Source organism: Camelina sativa, chromosome 3 (assembly GCF_000633955.1).
Source record: "Camelina sativa cultivar DH55 chromosome 3, Cs, whole genome shotgun sequence".
Lineage (NCBI taxonomy): Eukaryota > Viridiplantae > Streptophyta > Magnoliopsida > Brassicales > Brassicaceae > Camelina > Camelina sativa.
Genome location: NC_025687.1, coordinates 4,440,482 through 4,463,430, shown reverse-complemented (window position 1 = coordinate 4,463,430; position 22,949 = coordinate 4,440,482). Strand labels below are relative to the sequence as shown.

At 39.8% G+C, this 22,949-nt stretch overlaps 4 protein-coding genes across 5 annotated transcripts; 2 read left to right on the top strand and 2 right to left on the bottom strand.

Annotated features, from left to right (window-relative positions):
• On the top strand, positions 441-3,219 carry LOC104778658 (nuclear pore complex protein NUP98A). The gene is made up of 7 exons (XM_010503107.2): positions 441-645; positions 760-891; positions 1,306-1,382; positions 1,523-1,816; positions 2,072-2,728; positions 2,834-3,061; positions 3,158-3,219. Exons 3-7 carry the CDS (start codon positions 1,364-1,366, stop codon positions 3,217-3,219), a joined length of 1,260 nt encoding a protein of 419 aa, XP_010501409.1. The 5' UTR covers positions 441-645; positions 760-891; positions 1,306-1,363.
• LOC104768717 (nuclear pore complex protein NUP98A) lies at positions 3,756-9,707 on the top strand. Of its 2 annotated transcripts, none has more exons than XM_010492761.2 (14): positions 3,756-3,948; positions 4,063-4,194; positions 4,609-4,685; positions 4,826-5,119; positions 5,375-6,022; positions 6,134-6,361; positions 6,459-7,093; positions 7,257-7,344; positions 7,429-7,489; positions 7,621-7,759; positions 7,936-8,052; positions 8,160-8,331; positions 8,648-8,689; positions 8,778-9,707. In XM_010492761.2, exons 3-14 carry the CDS (start codon positions 4,667-4,669, stop codon positions 9,452-9,454), a joined length of 3,120 nt encoding a protein of 1,039 aa, XP_010491063.1. In that variant the 5' UTR covers positions 3,756-3,948; positions 4,063-4,194; positions 4,609-4,666; the 3' UTR covers positions 9,455-9,707. The 2 variants fall into 2 exon arrangements, with proteins under 2 accessions (XP_010491063.1, XP_010491057.1); XM_010492755.2 differs by having other exon boundaries at positions 5,375-6,028.
• Positions 14,262-18,861, bottom strand: LOC104768698 (exocyst complex component EXO84A-like). The gene is made up of 4 exons (XM_019239612.1): positions 18,406-18,861; positions 14,992-15,495; positions 14,580-14,905; positions 14,262-14,496 (listed from the first exon to the last, which is right to left on the bottom strand). Exons 1-4 carry the CDS (start codon positions 18,859-18,861, stop codon positions 14,352-14,354), a joined length of 1,431 nt encoding a protein of 476 aa, XP_019095157.1. The 3' UTR covers positions 14,262-14,351.
• On the bottom strand, positions 19,971-22,942 carry LOC104768708 (exocyst complex component EXO84A-like). The gene is made up of 6 exons (XM_010492744.1): positions 22,727-22,942; positions 22,403-22,500; positions 21,279-22,314; positions 20,701-21,204; positions 20,289-20,614; positions 19,971-20,205 (listed from the first exon to the last, which is right to left on the bottom strand). Exons 1-6 carry the CDS (start codon positions 22,883-22,885, stop codon positions 20,061-20,063), a joined length of 2,268 nt encoding a protein of 755 aa, XP_010491046.1. The 5' UTR covers positions 22,886-22,942; the 3' UTR covers positions 19,971-20,060.

The following is a 22,949-nucleotide window of genomic DNA, read 5'->3' as shown; positions in this document are numbered from 1 at the left end:
CTGTTCACTCACTGCTACCGTCATCTGCAACCGATGATGCCTCGCACTAGCTATTTTCATGTTCTCTTCAGGCTCTTCTTGGGGGAGGAATATCTCTGAGATTTTGATCCCATGAACATACATGGTTTATGATACAAATCTATCTTAAATCCCGACTTGTAAATTGAATCTCTCTTTCTTCGAATCATTCATGTTCTGTCATTTGCCGTGAGAGAGTAGAGAAGAAGGAACAGAGTATATAAAGCTAGGTCAGATTCAAAGCCACTTATTTATATATGGGCCTAATGCAGGCCCAAAAAGATGGGTCTTTTAACAAATCAAACAAACCACTGTTGTACTAACACAAAATTAATGCGATCCGCAGCATGGTTATATATAGTAACAAATTAAAAAGCAAAAGGTTAAAAACAATATCAGCAATTTATTATTTTGCGTTTTGCCTAAAACTAAATCTAATTGAGCAAATTATACTCCCAAGCAGATTATAGAAGTCATCGTACGGTACCATTACCAACAAAAATACATAGACTACTAATCTTTGCCTTTCGTCGCTCCCTCAAGTTGCAACCGTCGTCGCGCTTAACATTCCGGCGATAAATTGCTTTTTTACTTCGTCGGTTTTCAGATCGAGCTCCTCGTTTTCAGGTTCCATTTTCCCCCTAATCGTTTTAGTTTCTACTCCATATTTGATTTGATTCCACGCCGAACCTATTCCCTTCTCGACGATTTGACTCCTGAACCCTAATTTCTTCCTTGCAGACGATCGGAGCTTCCGCTCTTGGTCTCTCTGAGAGTCGTTTGATATTATTCGTGGCATATGTGATTGATCGAAGAACGTGTGTGTGTGTGTGTGTGTGACCTTGTTCCCCCCTTTTTACATCGGACTCATAGGTGATTCCTCCTTCTTTCAATCGTTACTCACGTTTATGAACATAGTCAATTTCTGAGTGGATGAATTCTATTTGTGGTGTTGCTTAGTTCATTGGTTTTAGAGGTTCGTTATCGCCTAGTGAATAATAGGTTTAGAGTTTCGTCATCTCTCAGTCATACCAGTTTATTATGTATTTTCTTGTTCCCCAGCTGATTGGCGTAATGTTTTACTTGGTCCTTTCTTCTCGTAATTTCTTTAGGAGTTTCAGTTCCTTCTCCCCACGCATGAACCAACTTAAGTTGATGTTGAATTCTAGTATAGTTACGCATGTTTATTGTGTTTGAATTTTAGAACCAGCTCTTACCGATATGGTGTTGCTTATATGCATTTATTTCTTGTTGTTATCTTTTCCTAAGAAATTTTCTTTTTTCCAGCTACAAGATAAAATAGTTTCTTTTGGCTTGGCCCTCCGTTGTCAAACTACAGAGGAAGATGTTTGGCTCATCTAATCGTAAGTGATTCTATCATATACTTATTTGTTGGTTTCTGTAGCCTTCTATTTCGTTATTCTCTTTATAGTTTTATGCTACTTCTTTGTTATGTAATAGTACTAGATAAGAAAATTGACCTTCTGATTTTTTTTTCTTATAGCTTTTGGACAGTCATCTGGTAGCAGCCCATTTGCGTCCCAATCTTTATTTGGTCAGACCAGCAATTCAAGTAGTAATAATCCCTTTGCTCCAGCAACACAGTTTGGTACGTCTACTCCTTTTGCTGCACAGACGGGAAGTTCAATATTTGGAAGCACTTCAACCGGTGTTTTTGGTGCACCTCAAGCATCCTCTCCCTTCGCCTCCACCCCAACTTTTGGAGCTTCTTCATCACCAGCATTTGGGAATTCTACTCCGGCCTTTGGAGCATCTCCAGCATCTTCACCTTTTGGTGGTAAGTACCTTATATGGATCTCATTTTATGGTTTTTCAGTGACCTCATTGATTTATTGCTTTTCTAGGGTATGAATATATTTTATGTCTTTGGTTTTTCGGTGACCTCTTTGTACTGTTTCTTTTTATAGATTAGCTCCTAATTTCCTTTTTGTTTTATTGATTTAGTTCAGGTTCTCATTAGTCCTTGGTTTTTCTGTCATTAGTTATACATATGCTTCTGGCGATTAAGCTAATTTATTTGTTCCCTTTTCAGGGTCTTCTGGTTTTGGGCAGAAACCTTTGGGATTTTCAACGCCCCAGTCAAATCCTTTTGGAAGCACGATGCAGCAATCCCAACCTGCATTTGGAAACAGTACTTTTGGTTCATCTACACCTTTTGGTGCCACAAACACACCTGCCTTTGGCGCATCAAGCACGCCTTCCTTCGGTGTCACTAGCACACCCTCGTTTGGTGCATCGAGCACGCCTGCCTTTGGTGCCACAAGCACGCCTGCCTTTGGCGCCTCAAACTCTCCCTCCTTTGGCGTCACAAACACACCTGCATTTGGCGCGTCACCGACTCCAGCTTTTGGTAGCACTGGCACCACGTTTGGCAACACTGGCTTTGGTTCTGGAGGTGCTTTTGGAGCATCAAGCACCCCTGCTTTTGGAGCTTCAAGCACCCCTGCTTTTGGTGCATCAGGCACTCCTGCATTTGGTGCATCAAGTACACCTGCCTTTGGGGCATCTAGTACACCTGCCTTTGGGGCATCCAGTACACCTGCCTTTGGGGCATCCAGTACACCTTCTTTTGGGGCATCAAATACCTCATCCTTTAGTTTTGGCTCCTCGCCAGCCTTTGGCCAGCAGTCTACATCCGCGTTTGGTAGCAGCGCTTTTGGCTCTACACCATCTCCTTTTGGAGGTCAAGGTTCTTTCTTTAGCATGTCCCAGTAAAATATTTTAACTGCTAATCGTTGTGTTAGTCATTTGAATAAAGGGGTGACGAAATATGTTTGCATGATTTGTTTTGCAGGTGCGCAGGCTTCAACCCCAAATTTTGGGGGTTCTGGTTTTGGTCAATCACCTTTCGGTGGTCAACAAGGGGGTAGTCGAGCCGTGCCTTATGCACCGACAGTTGAGGCAGAGGCAGGGAGCGGTACGCAGCCTGCTGGAAAGTTGGAATCTATTTCTGCCATGCCAGCATACAAAGATAAAAACCATGAGGAGCTTAGGTGGGAAGATTACCAACGAGGAGATAAAGGTACACGTGATCAAACAAATCTTGATCAAACATCTGCTAAACACAACTCCTTGTACCTTACATACCAAAATCTGGATTCGTGTCTTCAATTCTCAGGTGGACCACTTCCTGCTGGCCAGTCTCCTGGAANGCATAGAAAGTGTCCAATTGTTTTATAAAAATATCTGATTCATAAGTGTGTACCATACTAACTGGTTATACAAACTACAACTGGACTCAGACCAGGCTCCCAACGACCGACTCTGTTCACTCACTGCTACCGTCATCTGCAACCGATGATGCCTCGCACTAGCTATTTTCATGTTCTCTTCAGGCTCTTCTTGGGGGAGGAATATCTCTGAGATTTTGATCCCATGAACATACATGGTTTATGATACAAATCTATCTTAAATCCCGACTTGTAAATTGAATCTCTCTTTCTTCGAATCATTCATGTTCTGTCATTTGCCGTGAGAGAGTAGAGAAGAAGGAACAGAGTATATAAAGCTAGGTCAGATTCAAAGCCACTTATTTATATATGGGCCTAATGCAGGCCCAAAAAGATGGGTCTTTTAACAAATCAAACAAACCACTGTTGTACTAACACAAAATTAATGCGATCCGCAGCATGGTTATATATAGTAACAAATTAAAAAGCAAAAGGTTAAAAACAATATCAGCAATTTATTATTTTGCGTTTTGCCTAAAACTAAATCTAATTGAGCAAATTATACTCCCAAGCAGATTATAGAAGTCATCGTACGGTACCATTACCAACAAAAATACATAGACTACTAATCTTTGCCTTTCGTCGCTCCCTCAAGTTGCAACCGTCGTCGCGCTTAACATTCCGGCGATAAATTGCTTTTTTACTTCGTCGGTTTTCAGATCGAGCTCCTCGTTTTCAGGTTCCATTTTCCCCCTAATCGTTTTAGTTTCTACTCCATATTTGATTTGATTCCACGCCGAACCTATTCCCTTCTCGACGATTTGACTCCTGAACCCTAATTTCTTCCTTGCAGACGATCGGAGCTTCCGCTCTTGGTCTCTCTGAGAGTCGTTTGATATTATTCGTGGCATATGTGATTGATCGAAGAACGTGTGTGTGTGTGTGTGTGTGACCTTGTTCCCCCCTTTTTACATCGGACTCATAGGTGATTCCTCCTTCTTTCAATCGTTACTCACGTTTATGAACATAGTCAATTTCTGAGTGGATGAATTCTATTTGTGGTGTTGCTTAGTTCATTGGTTTTAGAGGTTCGTTATCGCCTAGTGAATAATAGGTTTAGAGTTTCGTCATCTCTCAGTCATACCAGTTTATTATGTATTTTCTTGTTCCCCAGCTGATTGGCGTAATGTTTTACTTGGTCCTTTCTTCTCGTAATTTCTTTAGGAGTTTCAGTTCCTTCTCCCCACGCATGAACCAACTTAAGTTGATGTTGAATTCTAGTATAGTTACGCATGTTTATTGTGTTTGAATTTTAGAACCAGCTCTTACCGATATGGTGTTGCTTATATGCATTTATTTCTTGTTGTTATCTTTTCCTAAGAAATTTTCTTTTTTCCAGCTACAAGATAAAATAGTTTCTTTTGGCTTGGCCCTCCGTTGTCAAACTACAGAGGAAGATGTTTGGCTCATCTAATCGTAAGTGATTCTATCATATACTTATTTGTTGGTTTCTGTAGCCTTCTATTTCGTTATTCTCTTTATAGTTTTATGCTACTTCTTTGTTATGTAATAGTACTAGATAAGAAAATTGACCTTCTGATTTTTTTTTCTTATAGCTTTTGGACAGTCATCTGGTAGCAGCCCATTTGCGTCCCAATCTTTATTTGGTCAGACCAGCAATTCAAGTAGTAATAATCCCTTTGCTCCAGCAACACAGTTTGGTACGTCTACTCCTTTTGCTGCACAGACGGGAAGTTCAATATTTGGAAGCACTTCAACCGGTGTTTTTGGTGCACCTCAAGCATCCTCTCCCTTCGCCTCCACCCCAACTTTTGGAGCTTCTTCATCACCAGCATTTGGGAATTCTACTCCGGCCTTTGGAGCATCTCCAGCATCTTCACCTTTTGGTGGTAAGTACCTTATATGGATCTCATTTTATGGTTTTTCAGTGACCTCATTGATTTATTGCTTTTCTAGGGTATGAATATATTTTATGTCTTTGGTTTTTCGGTGACCTCTTTGTACTGTTTCTTTTTATAGATTAGCTCCTAATTTCCTTTTTGTTTTATTGATTTAGTTCAGGTTCTCATTAGTCCTTGGTTTTTCTGTCATTAGTTATACATATGCTTCTGGCGATTAAGCTAATTTATTTGTTCCCTTTTCAGGGTCTTCTGGTTTTGGGCAGAAACCTTTGGGATTTTCAACGCCCCAGTCAAATCCTTTTGGAAGCACGATGCAGCAATCCCAACCTGCATTTGGAAACAGTACTTTTGGTTCATCTACACCTTTTGGTGCCACAAACACACCTGCCTTTGGCGCATCAAGCACGCCTTCCTTCGGTGTCACTAGCACACCCTCGTTTGGTGCATCGAGCACGCCTGCCTTTGGTGCCACAAGCACGCCTGCCTTTGGCGCCTCAAACTCTCCCTCCTTTGGCGTCACAAACACACCTGCATTTGGCGCGTCACCGACTCCAGCTTTTGGTAGCACTGGCACCACGTTTGGCAACACTGGCTTTGGTTCTGGAGGTGCTTTTGGAGCATCAAGCACCCCTGCTTTTGGAGCTTCAAGCACCCCTGCTTTTGGTGCATCAGGCACTCCTGCATTTGGTGCATCAAGTACACCTGCCTTTGGGGCATCTAGTACACCTGCCTTTGGGGCATCCAGTACACCTGCCTTTGGGGCATCCAGTACACCTTCTTTTGGGGCATCAAATACCTCATCCTTTAGTTTTGGCTCCTCGCCAGCCTTTGGCCAGTCTACATCCGCGTTTGGTAGCAGCGCTTTTGGCTCTACACCATCTCCTTTTGGAGGTCAAGGTTCTTTCTTTAGCATGTCCCAGTAAAATATTTTAACTGCTAATCGTTGTGTTAGTCATTTGAATAAAGGGGTGACGAAATATGTTTGCATGATTTGTTTTGCAGGTGCGCAGGCTTCAACCCCAAATTTTGGGGGTTCTGGTTTTGGTCAATCACCTTTCGGTGGTCAACAAGGGGGTAGTCGAGCCGTGCCTTATGCACCGACAGTTGAGGCAGAGGCAGGGAGCGGTACGCAGCCTGCTGGAAAGTTGGAATCTATTTCTGCCATGCCAGCATACAAAGATAAAAACCATGAGGAGCTTAGGTGGGAAGATTACCAACGAGGAGATAAAGGTACACGTGATCAAACAAATCTTGATCAAACATCTGCTAAACACAACATTCTTGTACCTTACATACCAAAATCTGGATTCGTGTCTTCAATTCTCAGGTGGACCACTTCCTGCTGGCCAGTCTCCTGGAAATGCCGGATTTGGTATATCAACTGCTCAGGCAAATCCTTTTTCTCCATCACCGGCATTTGGTCAGACATCAGCAAATCCAACAAACCCTTTTTCGAGCTCAACATCTACAAACCCTTTTGCCCCTCAAACCCCAACAATTGCCAGTTCGGGTTTTGGAACGGCTACCTCAAATTTTGGTTCCTCGCCCTTCGGTGTAACATCTTCTTCCAATCTTTTTGGGTCAACTTCGTCAGCTACCACATCCGTTTTTGGATCATCGTCCGCTTTTGGAACAACAACATCATCACCGTTATTTGGTTCATCAAGCAATCCGGGATTTGGCTCTTCTCCGTCAATCTTTGGTTCGGCTCCTGGTCAGGCGGCAACTTCGGCGTTTGGAAACAGTCAGCCATCTACTCTATTCAGTTCAACCCCCTCGGCCGGGCAGACTGGTTCTGCGTTTGGACAGACTGGTTCTGCTTTTGGAAACTTCGGACAGAGTAGTGCTCCTGCATTTGGTCAAAATAGTCTTTTCAATAAACCCTCCACTGGATTTGGAAACATGTTTTCAAGTTCTTCTACATTAACTACGCCTAGCAGCTCTCCATTTGGACAAACAATGGTGATTTTCACATTCGCTATTAAGCCTAAGCACTTAGTTTCTTTTTCCATATCTTTTGGTGATGCCTGTTCTTTTCACAGTTAGTAGTGAAGCATCTTTTCTGCGATGCCTGTTCTTTTGTATCTTTTAATTTAGGCCTTTCAATCTTGCATTATTTTTGTAGACTGCTGGTATGACACCCTTTCAATCAGCTCAGCCAGGTCAAGCATCAAACGGTTTTGGTTTCAACACCTTCAATCAAACGCAAGCAGGTACGTCGGTTGACCAAATCACTGATGTTGTCATCTTATTTGTAGATGCTATCTCATCTATAATCTATGTTTCATGGTTTAAAGCTAAAACAGCTGGAAATGCTGGTGGACTGGGATTTTTTGGTCAAGGCAACTTCGGGCAATCGTATGGTCTTTTTGACATCACTGTTTGCAAGACTTTTGTTTCCGCTCTTTTTGGATAGCTCAGTTATTTAAAATAGGTTTCATTTTGTGGAAGAGGTGCTATTGGAGCTTCATTTTTTTTTTTTTCGACAGGCCTGCTCCGCTGAACTCTGTTGTTTTGCAACCAGTTGCTGTTACAAATCCATTTGGAACACTTCCTGCTATGCCTCAAATTTCAATAAATCAAGGTGGAAATTCACCTTCCATTCAATATGGAATCTCCAGCATGCCTGTAAGCCTGCTGTACCTTCTGCAACTATTATATGGTGCATTTTTCTTATTATCTAAATAGTCTCTGTTCAAGTGTTAGACATTTAGTTCTTCCACATGCGAAGCTTGTTACTATTCATAATAAATAGAAGTACACTATTATTCCTTCGTTCTTAATCATTTTCTTTTTCCTGTCAGGTTGTTGACAAACCAGCTCCTGTTAGAATATCATCTCTCCTGACTTCTCGACACCTTTTACACAGGCGGGTCAGGTTGCCGGCAAGAAAGTACCGTCCTGGCGAGAATGGTCCAAAGGCAATGATTCTTATTTATGAACTTTTACTCACGATATATTTGACTCAATCTAACTTTTGGTGCTGAGCTTCGTTCCACATGTTTAAATCTTAAAATGGTCTCTGTAGGTTCCATTTTTCACTGATGACGAGGAAAGCTCAAGTACACCAAAGGCAGATGCTCTTTTCATTCCAAGGGAGAACCCTAGAGCTCTAGTTATACGCCCAGTTCAACAGTGGTCTTCAAGGGACAAATCAACACTTCCAAAGGCTCGCCCGACGGCTCCAGTACATGAAAATGGTAAGCTTCCTTTTTTCTATTCCTTGGCTTATTGGCTATTGCATAGCTAAAGATGAACTTTTTTGAGACTCTCGCTTTATTCCCGTAGAGATGGGAGCATTCAAATCTTAGGCCAGCACTTATAAGTTGGAATTTTTAATGCCTACTCTTTTGTTCTCTCATAAGAGCACGTTTTCTTGTTCATGCATGGTTTTCTTTTGAAACTTCATTGCTCTGCGTGTGAGAAGGACTATGTAAAATACTTACCTAATGAGGTACTAGGTACTGAGTTAAACCATTCCTGGCTACTTTTTACAATACTTATCATAAATTTCAGGGAGGGGTCCAGACATGGCTACTGATGCAATAAACCATGAGAGTGAGTATATAAAATATTAATAAAGATTTTATTACGTTTTGTTATGTTTGGAATGTTCTCTGCCTGACTTGAGAGACAATATTCACAGAAAATGGTAACGGAGAACTTGGTGCAACTGAAGAAAGACAGCATCCATCAGTTAATGCAAATCAGAAACAGAATGGCACAACATGCTCAGATCCGACCAGCGAGAAAGACCGTCCCTACAAAACTCTAAATGGACACAGAGCAGGAGAAGCTGCGATTGTTTATGAGCATGGTGCGGAAATCGAGGCTCTAATGCCGAAGCTACGCCATTCTGATTATTTCACCGAGCCACGTATTCAGGAACTCGCAGCTAAGGAAAGAGCAAATCCAGGTTATTGCAGGCGGGTTAGAGACTTTGTGGTTGGAAGGCACGGTTTTGGTAGCATAAAGTTCATGGGAGAGACAGATGTTCGCAGGCTAGACTTGGAATCGCTGGTTCAGTTCAATAACAGGGAAGTGATTGTATACATGGACGAGAGCAAGAAACCGGCAGTTGGGCAAGGTCTGAATAAACCGGCTGAGGTAACCTTGCTGAACATAAAATGTGTTGATAAGAAGACAGGAAAGCAGTTTACTGAAGGAGAGAGAGTGGAGAAGTATAAGATGATGCTTAAGAAGAAAGCTGAGGCACAAGGAGCTGAGTTTGTGTCGTTTGATCCTGTGAAAGGCGAGTGGAAGTTTCGGGTCGAGCATTTTAGTTCCTATAAGCTGGGCGAGGAAGACGACAGTGAAGTATAAGGTCTCATCTCAGTGTTACTCTCTTGAAACTGCTCTGTATTGTGTAGGGATTGTTGGAATTGTGCAGTAGCAAATAGTGCCCTTCCCTATTTGTTGTGTTTTCTATACCTTTTTGTTGTTCTTACAGTTTTTCCTTGTTTCCTCATAGTATCTCCTTTTGTGTGGTTCGGTTTGTGTAATGGTATCTGCTACTATATTTGAACCTTTTTTTTTGTTTTTCGTTGACATATTTGATATTTCAGTTGAGAGTTAAGAGTTGAGACTTCACTTAGAGAGTGACAGTGCCAAAAGCCAAAAAAGAAAAAAAACTAAAGCCTGCCCTAGCTCTGTTTCTTGTGAGTTCACTGAGCATCTGTAACGTAAAGAAGCTACGAATTTTGTTTATACGTTGCTGAACATAAATTGTGTTGATAAATACGATCAACTTCGGCATGTGTATATAAATCTTTTAATTAATTCAAGCATGCAATCTAAACCTTATAAATTATAAATAATTAACACGATCGCATGCATAATAATTATAAATTATAAACCTTCCTATGAACTACTGACCGCATGCAACAATAAACTTTATAACAAAAACACATACCTATCTCCTACCGAACATTATAAATAATATGCGAGTCCATGAGCTTTCGATTCATCAAGCCATGTCTTCCCTCGCGCTAGAAAAACAAAAGCCAACCCGAAAGCAAAAAAAGAATCTTCAAATGCCTGTAAAACTCGATACTGAACTTACACTAGCTCAGTACGATCCATGGGTCATAAAAAAGACGTTACAAAAGAAAGATTTAAACAGTGAAATTCGATTACCAGCGAAAGAGACACGAGACGAAATAATCGGGAGATGGAGCAACAAGCTTGTGATTGGAAATTCCGTGACAGTGAAACTTTATGATTGGGATTCGGAGAAAACGTATGACGTTAGTATTCATCAAGATTCCAGGGGCTATTTGTTGAACCTTGGTTGGTTTCTTGTCCTTATTGATAGGCACCTCAAGCAAGGAGATACAGTCGGATTCTATTGGGATAACATTGATTTAACTTTGAATTTCAAAGTTTTACAGAAAAAGATTGCTTAACTTTGCTCAAGTTTTTTTTTCATTATTTATATCTATATATATATATTTATATATATAACATGTATCAACATTTGATTGAACATGTACCATAATATAAGTTTCTTGATATGTAACACATAAAAAACAAAATAAATAAAAGTTTCAATTTGTGAAAACAAGTAGCAGAGCAACCAATATTAGTTGTGGAGGCTAATTATACCGCCGCGGCCTAGTGAGTAGTGAGGAATCTTTTTGAACGGCGCTCCAAAAGAAAAGTACCACAATGTTTACACCCGCTAAAGTTAGGGAGCTGATTGGATTCCGGTTGATGTATAGCCATCATAACAAAAAGACTGCATCCTCTCAGGTCTATGTACGTAATATATAGTATCTTCTAAGATTAATTAATCCCATCTTTTCATGTTAAGGACATAAAAACCATTCATTTATTAGGTTTTAAGACCTTAAGGGTTCAGTTTTAGGGTTTAAAATCTAGAGTTTTTAGATTGTAGATTTTTTAGTTAATTTATAAATTTGAATTAGAGACTACTAGAAAACAAAAGATAATTGTCCGCATTCAAGAATGAATATTTCCTCTAAAAAAATGAAAAAATAATTCTACGTCAACAAAGTTAATAATTTGTTGATTAATTACTCGTGTAAGATTTAGCAGAGGAAACAGAAGGGCTAGTGACGTCCCGCTCTGCGTGGCCACCGAAGTTGCCTTTTCCCATCAACATCTTTATCGCTATCTGAGCTACTTCCGCAAACCAATCTTCCTCCGGCAACGTGCTGTTTCATCATCCATCATCAAACCATTAATTATGCGCATAAATGATACATGTCTATGTGGTAAACGCGTAATGAATACATACCTGTAAGGGTCGACTCCAGTGGCTGAAACTGCTTCGATGGCTCGAGCTATAATGTTCTTGATCNTAAATCTTAAAATGGTCTCTGTAGGTTCCATTTTTCACTGATGACGAGGAAAGCTCAAGTACACCAAAGGCAGATGCTCTTTTCATTCCAAGGGAGAACCCTAGAGCTCTAGTTATACGCCCAGTTCAACAGTGGTCTTCAAGGGACAAATCAACACTTCCAAAGGCTCGCCCGACGGCTCCAGTACATGAAAATGGTAAGCTTCCTTTTTTCTATTCCTTGGCTTATTGGCTATTGCATAGCTAGAGATGAATTTTTTTGAGACTATCGCTTCATTCCCATAGAGATGGGAGCATTCAAATCTTAGGCCAGCAGTTATAAGTTGGAATTTTTAATGCCTACTCTTTTGTGCTCTCATAAGAGCGCGTTTTCTTGTTCATGCATGGTTTTCTTTTGAAACTTCATTGCTCTGCGNGTCAGATATCCAAAGAATCACTGTCTCCGTCAGTCTCATCAGCAGTATCGTCGCGAATCTCTCTCTTCCAACAAACATATCGCTCACAATCGCCGCTATTCTCGTCAATTTCGCAAACAGTTCCTGAAAAAAAAAGCAGAGCATTCATGTATGTAGTTTTTTTTGGCTTTCACACTAAAAACTTTAATGTTTTTTTTTTTTCTGCTTACCTGGAAAATTGGTGAAGGAAACCATTCAGGCTCTTCAGTGGTTTCGTCCATGAGGNGTATAAAATATTAATAAAGATTTTATTTACGTTTTGTTATGTTTGAACTGTTCTCTGCCTGACTTGAGAGACAATATTCACAGAAAATGGTAACAAAGAACTTGGTGCAACTGAAGAAAGACAGCATCCATCAGTCAATGCAAATCAGAAACAGAATGGCACAACATGCTCAGATCAGACCAGCGNGCAGAAGCTATCTCTTAGTCTATCCACTGATTTGTGAAGTTTCTTCTTCCATTCTCTTTGCTCTGGTCGGTTCTGTCGACTATCTGAGGAACCTCTTCTTGGAGTGGATTGGCTTGTACCTTGTGGCAAAATCTTTGAAGCTGAACGTGGGATTAGCTCGTCTGCTAAAAGAAGTGCATTGACTAACAAAGCTGTTTGTTGAGACTCTGTTTCAGCTATTTTAACTATTCTTTGAACTGGATTCTCTTCGTTCTCAGCTGAGGCGGGCAATGCGTTGATCAAGAGNTTATAAGCTGGGCGAGGAAGATGACAGTGAAGTATAAGGTCTCATCTCAGTGTTACTTTCTTGAAATTGCTCTGTATTGTGTAGGGATTGTTGGAATTGTGCAGTAGCAAATAGTGCCCTTCCCTATTTGTTGTGTTTTCTATACCTTTTTGTTGTTCTTACAGTTTTTCCTTGTTTCCTCATAGTATCTCCTTTTGTGTGGTTCGGTTTGTGTAATGGTATCTGCTACTATATTTGAACCTTTTTTTTTGTTTTTCGTTGACATATTTGATATTTCAGTTGAGAGTTAAGAGTTGAGACTTCACTTAGAGAGTGACAGTGCCAAAAGCCAAAAAAGAAAAAAAACTAAAGCCTGCCCTAGCTCTGTTTCTTGTGAGTTCACTGAGCATCTGTAACGTAAAGAAGCTACGAATTTTGTTTATACGTTGCTGAACATAAATTGTGTTGATAAATACGATCAACTTCGGCATGTGTATATAAATCTTTTAATTAATTCAAGCATGCAATCTAAACCTTATAAATTATAAATAATTAACACGATCGCATGCATAATAATTATAAATTATAAACCTTCCTATGAACTACTGACCGCATGCAACAATAAACTTTATAACAAAAACACATACCTATCTCCTACCGAACATTATAAATAATATGCGAGTCCATGAGCTTTCGATTCATCAAGCCATGTCTTCCCTCGCGCTAGAAAAACAAAAGCCAACCCGAAAGCAAAAAAAGAATCTTCAAATGCCTGTAAAACTCGATACTGAACTTACACTAGCTCAGTACGATCCATGGGTCATAAAAAAGACGTTACAAAAGAAAGATTTAAACAGTGAAATTCGATTACCAGCGAAAGAGACACGAGACGAAATAATCGGGAGATGGAGCAACAAGCTTGTGATTGGAAATTCCGTGACAGTGAAACTTTATGATTGGGATTCGGAGAAAACGTATGACGTTAGTATTCATCAAGATTCCAGGGGCTATTTGTTGAACCTTGGTTGGTTTCTTGTCCTTATTGATAGGCACCTCAAGCAAGGAGATACAGTCGGATTCTATTGGGATAACATTGATTTAACTTTGAATTTCAAAGTTTTACAGAAAAAGATTGCTTAACTTTGCTCAAGTTTTTTTTTCATTATTTATATCTATATATATATATTTATATATATAACATGTATCAACATTTGATTGAACATGTACCATAATATAAGTTTCTTGATATGTAACACATAAAAAACAAAATAAATAAAAGTTTCAATTTGTGAAAACAAGTAGCAGAGCAACCAATATTAGTTGTGGAGGCTAATTATACCGCCGCGGCCTAGTGAGTAGTGAGGAATCTTTTTGAACGGCGCTCCAAAAGAAAAGTACCACAATGTTTACACCCGCTAAAGTTAGGGAGCTGATTGGATTCCGGTTGATGTATAGCCATCATAACAAAAAGACTGCATCCTCTCAGGTCTATGTACGTAATATATAGTATCTTCTAAGATTAATTAATCCCATCTTTTCATGTTAAGGACATAAAAACCATTCATTTATTAGGTTTTAAGACCTTAAGGGTTCAGTTTTAGGGTTTAAAATCTAGAGTTTTTAGATTGTAGATTTTTTAGTTAATTTATAAATTTGAATTAGAGACTACTAGAAAACAAAAGATAATTGTCCGCATTCAAGAATGAATATTTCCTCTAAAAAAATGAAAAAATAATTCTACGTCAACAAAGTTAATAATTTGTTGATTAATTACTCGTGTAAGATTTAGCAGAGGAAACAGAAGGGCTAGTGACGTCCCGCTCTGCGTGGCCACCGAAGTTGCCTTTTCCCATCAACATCTTTATCGCTATCTGAGCTACTTCCGCAAACCAATCTTCCTCCGGCAACGTGCTGTTTCATCATCCATCATCAAACCATTAATTATGCGCATAAATGATACATGTCTATGTGGTAAACGCGTAATGAATACATACCTGTAAGGGTCGACTCCAGTGGCTGAAACTGCTTCGATGGCTCGAGCTATAATGTTCTTGATCACTTGGTGAAGGTTTCTCGACAAGTACCTTCCTTGTGAGGCAAAGATCATCACAAACTCCATGTCTAGATAAAACTGTTGAAGACCAAGTGGACCTAATGGTTTATCTCCTGTCTCCATCTCTTCCCAGAAACTCTGATCGTCAGATATCCAAAGAATCACTGTCTCCGTCAGTCTCATCAGCAATATCGTCGCGAATCTCTCTCTTCCAACAAACATATCGCTCACAATCGCCGCTATTCTCGTCAATTTCGCAAACAGTTCCTGAAAAAAAAAGCAGAGCATTCATGTATGTAGTTTTTTTTGGCTTTCACACTAAAAACTTTAATGTTTTTTTTTTTTCTGCTTACCTGGAAAATTGGTGAAGGAAACCATTCAGGCTCTTCAGTGGTTTCGTCCATGAGGATATAAATCTCAGAGCTGAGACGGACTTCTCCTTCTTCAGTGAAGATGAGTTCAAGTGCATGTTGTCTGCAGAAGCTATCTCTTAGTCTATCCACTGATTTGTGAAGTTTCTTCTTCCATTCTCTTTGCTCTGGTCGGTTCTGTCGACTATCTGAGGAACCTCTTCTTGGAGTGGATTGGCTTGTACCTTGTGGCAAAATCTTTGAAGCTGAACGTGGGATTAGCTCGTCTGCTAAAAGAAGTGCATTGACTAACAAAGCTGTTTGTTGAGACTCTGTTTCAGCTATTTTAACTATTCTTTGCACTGGATTCTCTTCGTTCTCAGCTGAGGCGGGCAATGCGTTGATCAAGAGATCAACGTACGAGTTAAACACTTGCAAAACACCGTCTAGTGCAATCCCGTCTAACTGTAACGCTTCGTCTAGCGGTCCAGCATCTTCCATAAATTCCTAAATCCAACAGAAACTCAAACTTGTATAGCAAGGAAAAAAAGATAAACTGAAGCAGCAAATATGATGATTACCTGAACCATGGAGTTGAATCTTTGAGCGCTTATAGAAAGCTNCCTTGTTTCCTCATAGTATCTCCTTTTGTGTGGTTCGGTTTGTGTAATGGTATCTGCTACTATATTTGAACCTTTTTTTTTGTTTTTCGTTGACATATTTGATATTTCAGTTGAGAGTTAAGAGTTGAGACTTCACTTAGAGAGTGACAGTGCCAAAAGCCAAAAAAGAAAAAAAACTAAAGCCTGCCCTAGCTCTGTTTCTTGTGAGTTCACTGAGCATCTGTAACGTAAAGAAGCTACGAATTTTGTTTATACGTTGCTGAACATAAATTGTGTTGATAAATACGATCAACTTCGGCATGTGTATATAAATCTTTTAATTAATTCAAGCATGCAATCTAAACCTTATAAATTATAAATAATTAACACGATCGCATGCATAATAATTATAAATTATAAACCTTCCTATGAACTACTGACCGCATGCAACAATAAACTTTATAACAAAAACACATACCTATCTCCTACCGAACATTATAAATAATATGCGAGTCCATGAGCTTTCGATTCATCAAGCCATGTCTTCCCTCGCGCTAGAAAAACAAAAGCCAACCCGAAAGCAAAAAAAGAATCTTCAAATGCCTGTAAAACTCGATACTGAACTTACACTAGCTCAGTACGATCCATGGGTCATAAAAAAGACGTTACAAAAGAAAGATTTAAACAGTGAAATTCGATTACCAGCGAAAGAGACACGAGACGAAATAATCGGGAGATGGAGCAACAAGCTTGTGATTGGAAATTCCGTGACAGTGAAACTTTATGATTGGGATTCGGAGAAAACGTATGACGTTAGTATTCATCAAGATTCCAGGGGCTATTTGTTGAACCTTGGTTGGTTTCTTGTCCTTATTGATAGGCACCTCAAGCAAGGAGATACAGTCGGATTCTATTGGGATAACATTGATTTAACTTTGAATTTCAAAGTTTTACAGAAAAAGATTGCTTAACTTTGCTCAAGTTTTTTTTTCATTATTTATATCTATATATATATATTTATATATATAACATGTATCAACATTTGATTGAACATGTACCATAATATAAGTTTCTTGATATGTAACACATAAAAAACAAAATAAATAAAAGTTTCAATTTGTGAAAACAAGTAGCAGAGCAACCAATATTAGTTGTGGAGGCTAATTATACCGCCGCGGCCTAGTGAGTAGTGAGGAATCTTTTTGAACGGCGCTCCAAAAGAAAAGTACCACAATGTTTACACCCGCTAAAGTTAGGGAGCTGATTGGATTCCGGTTGATGTATAGCCATCATAACAAAAAGACTGCATCCTCTCAGGTCTATGTACGTAATATATAGTATCTTCTAAGATTAATTAATCCCATCTTTTCATGTTAAGGACATAAAAACCATTCATTTATTAGGTTTTAAGACCTTAAGGGTTCAGTTTTAGGGTTTAAAATCTAGAGTTTTTAGATTGTAGATTTTTTAGTTAATTTATAAATTTGAATTAGAGACTACTAGAAAACAAAAGATAATTGTCCGCATTCAAGAATGAATATTTCCTCTAAAAAAATGAAAAAATAATTCTACGTCAACAAAGTTAATAATTTGTTGATTAATTACTCGTGTAAGATTTAGCAGAGGAAACAGAAGGGCTAGTGACGTCCCGCTCTGCGTGGCCACCGAAGTTGCCTTTTCCCATCAACATCTTTATCGCTATCTGAGCTACTTCCGCAAACCAATCTTCCTCCGGCAACGTGCTGTTTCATCATCCATCATCAAACCATTAATTATGCGCATAAATGATACATGTCTATGTGGTAAACGCGTAATGAATACATACCTGTAAGGGTCGACTCCAGTGGCTGAAACTGCTTCGATGGCTCGAGCTATAATGTTCTTGATCACTTGGTGAAGGTTTCTCGACAAGTACCTTCCTTGTGAGGCAAAGATCATCACAAACTCCATGTCTAGATAAAACTGTTGAAGACCAAGTGGACCTAATGGTTTATCTCCTGTCTCCATCTCTTCCCAGAAACTCTGATCGTCAGATATCCAAAGAATCACTGTCTCCGTCAGTCTCATCAGCAATATCGTCGCGAATCTCTCTCTTCCAACAAACATATCGCTCACAATCGCCGCTATTCTCGTCAATTTCGCAAACAGTTCCTGAAAAAAAAAGCAGAGCATTCATGTATGTAGTTTTTTTTGGCTTTCACACTAAAAACTTTAATGTTTTTTTTTTTTCTGCTTACCTGGAAAATTGGTGAAGGAAACCATTCAGGCTCTTCAGTGGTTTCGTCCATGAGGATATAAATCTCAGAGCTGAGACGGACTTCTCCTTCTTCAGTGAAGATGAGTTCAAGTGCATGTTGTCTGCAGAAGCTATCTCTTAGTCTATCCACTGATTTGTGAAGTTTCTTCTTCCATTCTCTTTGCTCTGGTCGGTTCTGTCGACTATCTGAGGAACCTCTTCTTGGAGTGGATTGGCTTGTACCTTGTGGCAAAATCTTTGAAGCTGAACGTGGGATTAGCTCGTCTGCTAAAAGAAGTGCATTGACTAACAAAGCTGTTTGTTGAGACTCTGTTTCAGCTATTTTAACTATTCTTTGAACTGGATTCTCTTCGTTCTCAGCTGAGGCGGGCAATGCGTTGATCAAGAGATCAACGTATGAGTTAAACACTTGCAAAACACCGTCTAGTGCAATCCCGTCTAACTGTAACGCTTCGTCTAGCGGTCCAGCATCTTCCAAAAATTCCTAAATCCAACAGAAACTCAAACTTGTATAGCAAGGAAAAAAAGATAAACTGAAGCAGCAAATATGATGATTACCTGAACCATGGAGTTGAATCTTTGAGCGCTTATAGAAAGCTTGAGATGCGGTGCAATGGGAGTAGTTGATGAGGCGCGTGATCCTGTTGGTGTATAAGAGAGTGACCAATCATCCGAAGCAGCTAAAGCGGCGCTGCTTTGTTCAATTCTCTTGAGATTTCCGGTCAGGGCTTGTTCCACGCCCGGCCTGAAGTGTTTCAGAAAAACAGGGGAAAGAGCTAAACCGCGAGACTCCAATGAAGAGCAGTGGGAGGCGCAGAGTTTGATGCACTCTGCGGTTACCCTTAAGCTCCCTGCAGCAGCAGATGAAGCCAGAGTATGTCTTTTGAGCAAAAGAGCAAAAGACTCTGCTTGTTTCACCGCCCATGTCACAAGCTCTGATGAATAAGCCGGATCCTCGCCAACAACTGCATGAGAGTCGCTTGCAGCTTGAGCAATCGTTGAGAAAANTCGCATGCATAATAATTATAAATTATAAACCTTCCTATGAACTACTGACCGCATGCAACAATAAACTTTATAACAAAAACACATACCTATCTCCTACCGAACATTATAAATAATATGCGAGTCCATGAGCTTTCGATTCATCAAGCCATGTCTTCCCTCGCGCTAGAAAAACAAAAGCCAACCCGAAAGCAAAAAAAGAATCTTCAAATGCCTGTAAAACTCGATACTGAACTTACACTAGCTCAGTACGATCCATGGGTCATAAAAAAGACGTTACAAAAGAAAGATTTAAACAGTGAAATTCGATTACCAGCGAAAGAGACACGAGACGAAATAATCGGGAGATGGAGCAACAAGCTTGTGATTGGAAATTCCGTGACAGTGAAACTTTATGATTGGGATTCGGAGAAAACGTATGACGTTAGTATTCATCAAGATTCCAGGGGCTATTTGTTGAACCTTGGTTGGTTTCTTGTCCTTATTGATAGGCACCTCAAGCAAGGAGATACAGTCGGATTCTATTGGGATAACATTGATTTAACTTTGAATTTCAAAGTTTTACAGAAAAAGATTGCTTAACTTTGCTCAAGTTTTTTTTTCATTATTTATATCTATATATATATATTTATATATATAACATGTATCAACATTTGATTGAACATGTACCATAATATAAGTTTCTTGATATGTAACACATAAAAAACAAAATAAATAAAAGTTTCAATTTGTGAAAACAAGTAGCAGAGCAACCAATATTAGTTGTGGAGGCTAATTATACCGCCGCGGCCTAGTGAGTAGTGAGGAATCTTTTTGAACGGCGCTCCAAAAGAAAAGTACCACAATGTTTACACCCGCTAAAGTTAGGGAGCTGATTGGATTCCGGTTGATGTATAGCCATCATAACAAAAAGACTGCATCCTCTCAGGTCTATGTACGTAATATATAGTATCTTCTAAGATTAATTAATCCCATCTTTTCATGTTAAGGACATAAAAACCATTCATTTATTAGGTTTTAAGACCTTAAGGGTTCAGTTTTAGGGTTTAAAATCTAGAGTTTTTAGATTGTAGATTTTTTAGTTAATTTATAAATTTGAATTAGAGACTACTAGAAAACAAAAGATAATTGTCCGCATTCAAGAATGAATATTTCCTCTAAAAAAATGAAAAAATAATTCTACGTCAACAAAGTTAATAATTTGTTGATTAATTACTCGTGTAAGATTTAGCAGAGGAAACAGAAGGGCTAGTGACGTCCCGCTCTGCGTGGCCACCGAAGTTGCCTTTTCCCATCAACATCTTTATCGCTATCTGAGCTACTTCCGCAAACCAATCTTCCTCCGGCAACGTGCTGTTTCATCATCCATCATCAAACCATTAATTATGCGCATAAATGATACATGTCTATGTGGTAAACGCGTAATGAATACATACCTGTAAGGGTCGACTCCAGTGGCTGAAACTGCTTCGATGGCTCGAGCTATAATGTTCTTGATCACTTGGTGAAGGTTTCTCGACAAGTACCTTCCTTGTGAGGCAAAGATCATCACAAACTCCATGTCTAGATAAAACTGTTGAAGACCAAGTGGACCTAATGGTTTATCTCCTGTCTCCATCTCTTCCCAGAAACTCTGATCGTCAGATATCCAAAGAATCACTGTCTCCGTCAGTCTCATCAGCAATATCGTCGCGAATCTCTCTCTTCCAACAAACATATCGCTCACAATCGCCGCTATTCTCGTCAATTTCGCAAACAGTTCCTGAAAAAAAAAGCAGAGCATTCATGTATGTAGTTTTTTTTGGCTTTCACACTAAAAACTTTAATGTTTTTTTTTTTTCTGCTTACCTGGAAAATTGGTGAAGGAAACCATTCAGGCTCTTCAGTGGTTTCGTCCATGAGGATATAAATCTCAGAGCTGAGACGGACTTCTCCTTCTTCAGTGAAGATGAGTTCAAGTGCATGTTGTCTGCAGAAGCTATCTCTTAGTCTATCCACTGATTTGTGAAGTTTCTTCTTCCATTCTCTTTGCTCTGGTCGGTTCTGTCGACTATCTGAGGAACCTCTTCTTGGAGTGGATTGGCTTGTACCTTGTGGCAAAATCTTTGAAGCTGAACGTGGGATTAGCTCGTCTGCTAAAAGAAGTGCATTGACTAACAAAGCTGTTTGTTGAGACTCTGTTTCAGCTATTTTAACTATTCTTTGAACTGGATTCTCTTCGTTCTCAGCTGAGGCGGGCAATGCGTTGATCAAGAGATCAACGTATGAGTTAAACACTTGCAAAACACCGTCTAGTGCAATCCCGTCTAACTGTAACGCTTCGTCTAGCGGTCCAGCATCTTCCAAAAATTCCTAAATCCAACAGAAACTCAAACTTGTATAGCAAGGAAAAAAAGATAAACTGAAGCAGCAAATATGATGATTACCTGAACCATGGAGTTGAATCTTTGAGCGCTTATAGAAAGCTTGAGATGCGGTGCAATGGGAGTAGTTGATGAGGCGCGTGATCCTGTTGGTGTATAAGAGAGTGACCAATCATCCGAAGCAGCTAAAGCGGCGCTGCTTTGTTCAATTCTCTTGAGATTTCCGGTCAGGGCTTGTTCCACGCCCGGCCTGAAGTGTTTCAGAAAAACAGGGGAAAGAGCTAAACCGCGAGACTCCAATGAAGAGCAGTGGGAGGCGCAGAGTTTGATGCACTCTGCGGTTACCCTTAAGCTCCCTGCAGCAGCAGATGAAGCCAGAGTATGTCTTTTGAGCAAAAGAGCAAAAGACTCTGCTTGTTTCACCGCCCATGTCACAAGCTCTGATGAATAAGCCGGATCCTCGCCAACAACTGCATGAGAGTCGCTTGCAGCTTGAGCAATCGTTGAGAAAACAAGCTGAGAGAGCGCAGAAGCAAATGCTACCCCGTAGGAAGTGTTAGAAGCTCTTAGGCTTTGAATGTTGGCTTGTAGCCTCCGTTCGTAAGATCTAAGAAGCAATGTGTGAGCACGAGAACCATCACCGAGTTTCTTGAGAGCCAAGACGGCTGATCTAAGCTCGCCTCCTCTTCTAGAAGGTTGGCTGATAGCTTCAGCCAGTTGGTCAGCCAACTCCTGTCTCTTTTCCCTGATTGCATTGTTCAGAGAAAGAAGAGTGTTGGGGCTGAGCGTGCGTTTCTCATGTGCTTCTAACGCCATACGACGCCCTTCTTCTAACGCAGCCATGGACTCATCAACTCTCTTCTCAGCTAAGAGAACTTCAAGTCTATCAAAAAACTCCACAACCCAAGTCTCTATCTTGGAGAGCTGTTTGTTCTCCATGTCATATAAGTCTTCGTCTCTCAAGTCGTCAGCGTCATCAGCCCATAAGGAACTAATGTGAACGCCATCAGCTAAGCCGTGAACAAGAGCTGCTTGAGCAGAGAGAAGGTTTCTCATAGAAAGAAGCTGTCCTTCAAGAGCTGAAATCTCCTTAGATGTCCTGCACACGTCATCAAGAACATGAAGAACCCTAAAACTAACAAAAAATCTCCAAATCTAATGATATATAAGAAGAAGATAACACAAACCGTATAAAGGCAGCGTAGTTAGCATAGACGCTCTTACGCATCTCTTCAGCAGAAGCTTTCTTCAGTTCAACGAGGTAAGAAGACAAATGCCTTGTCTCCTGTACACCACCAAAATATCTCATGAATTTTAACAAACCTAAGCTAAACACACACATATGATCTATGATACTGAACAATGTAGGAACAAAAAAAAAGAAGATCAATCCTCATACAATAAAGCAAAATCACACATTGCAAACATTAATTATATGAAAAAATTACCACATGATTTCTGGAATACAATCTCTTATGAGAATGAGGAAAGAAACAAAAAAAAAAGAAGACCTTTTCGTTCATACGCTGACATTTGGAGGTGACATAAGCTTCGGGATCAAAAGTAGAGCCTTTGAAAACCTTAAGACGATCACTTAGTGTCAGATTCCCTTCGAGTTCAGCCGAATTGCCGATGCTAGACGACATTGATCCTCTTTCTCTCGCTTCCATTTTCAAAATTCTCCCCAGATCCACACCACAAACAAGGCAGCAGAAAGAAAAAGGAAAAAAAAAA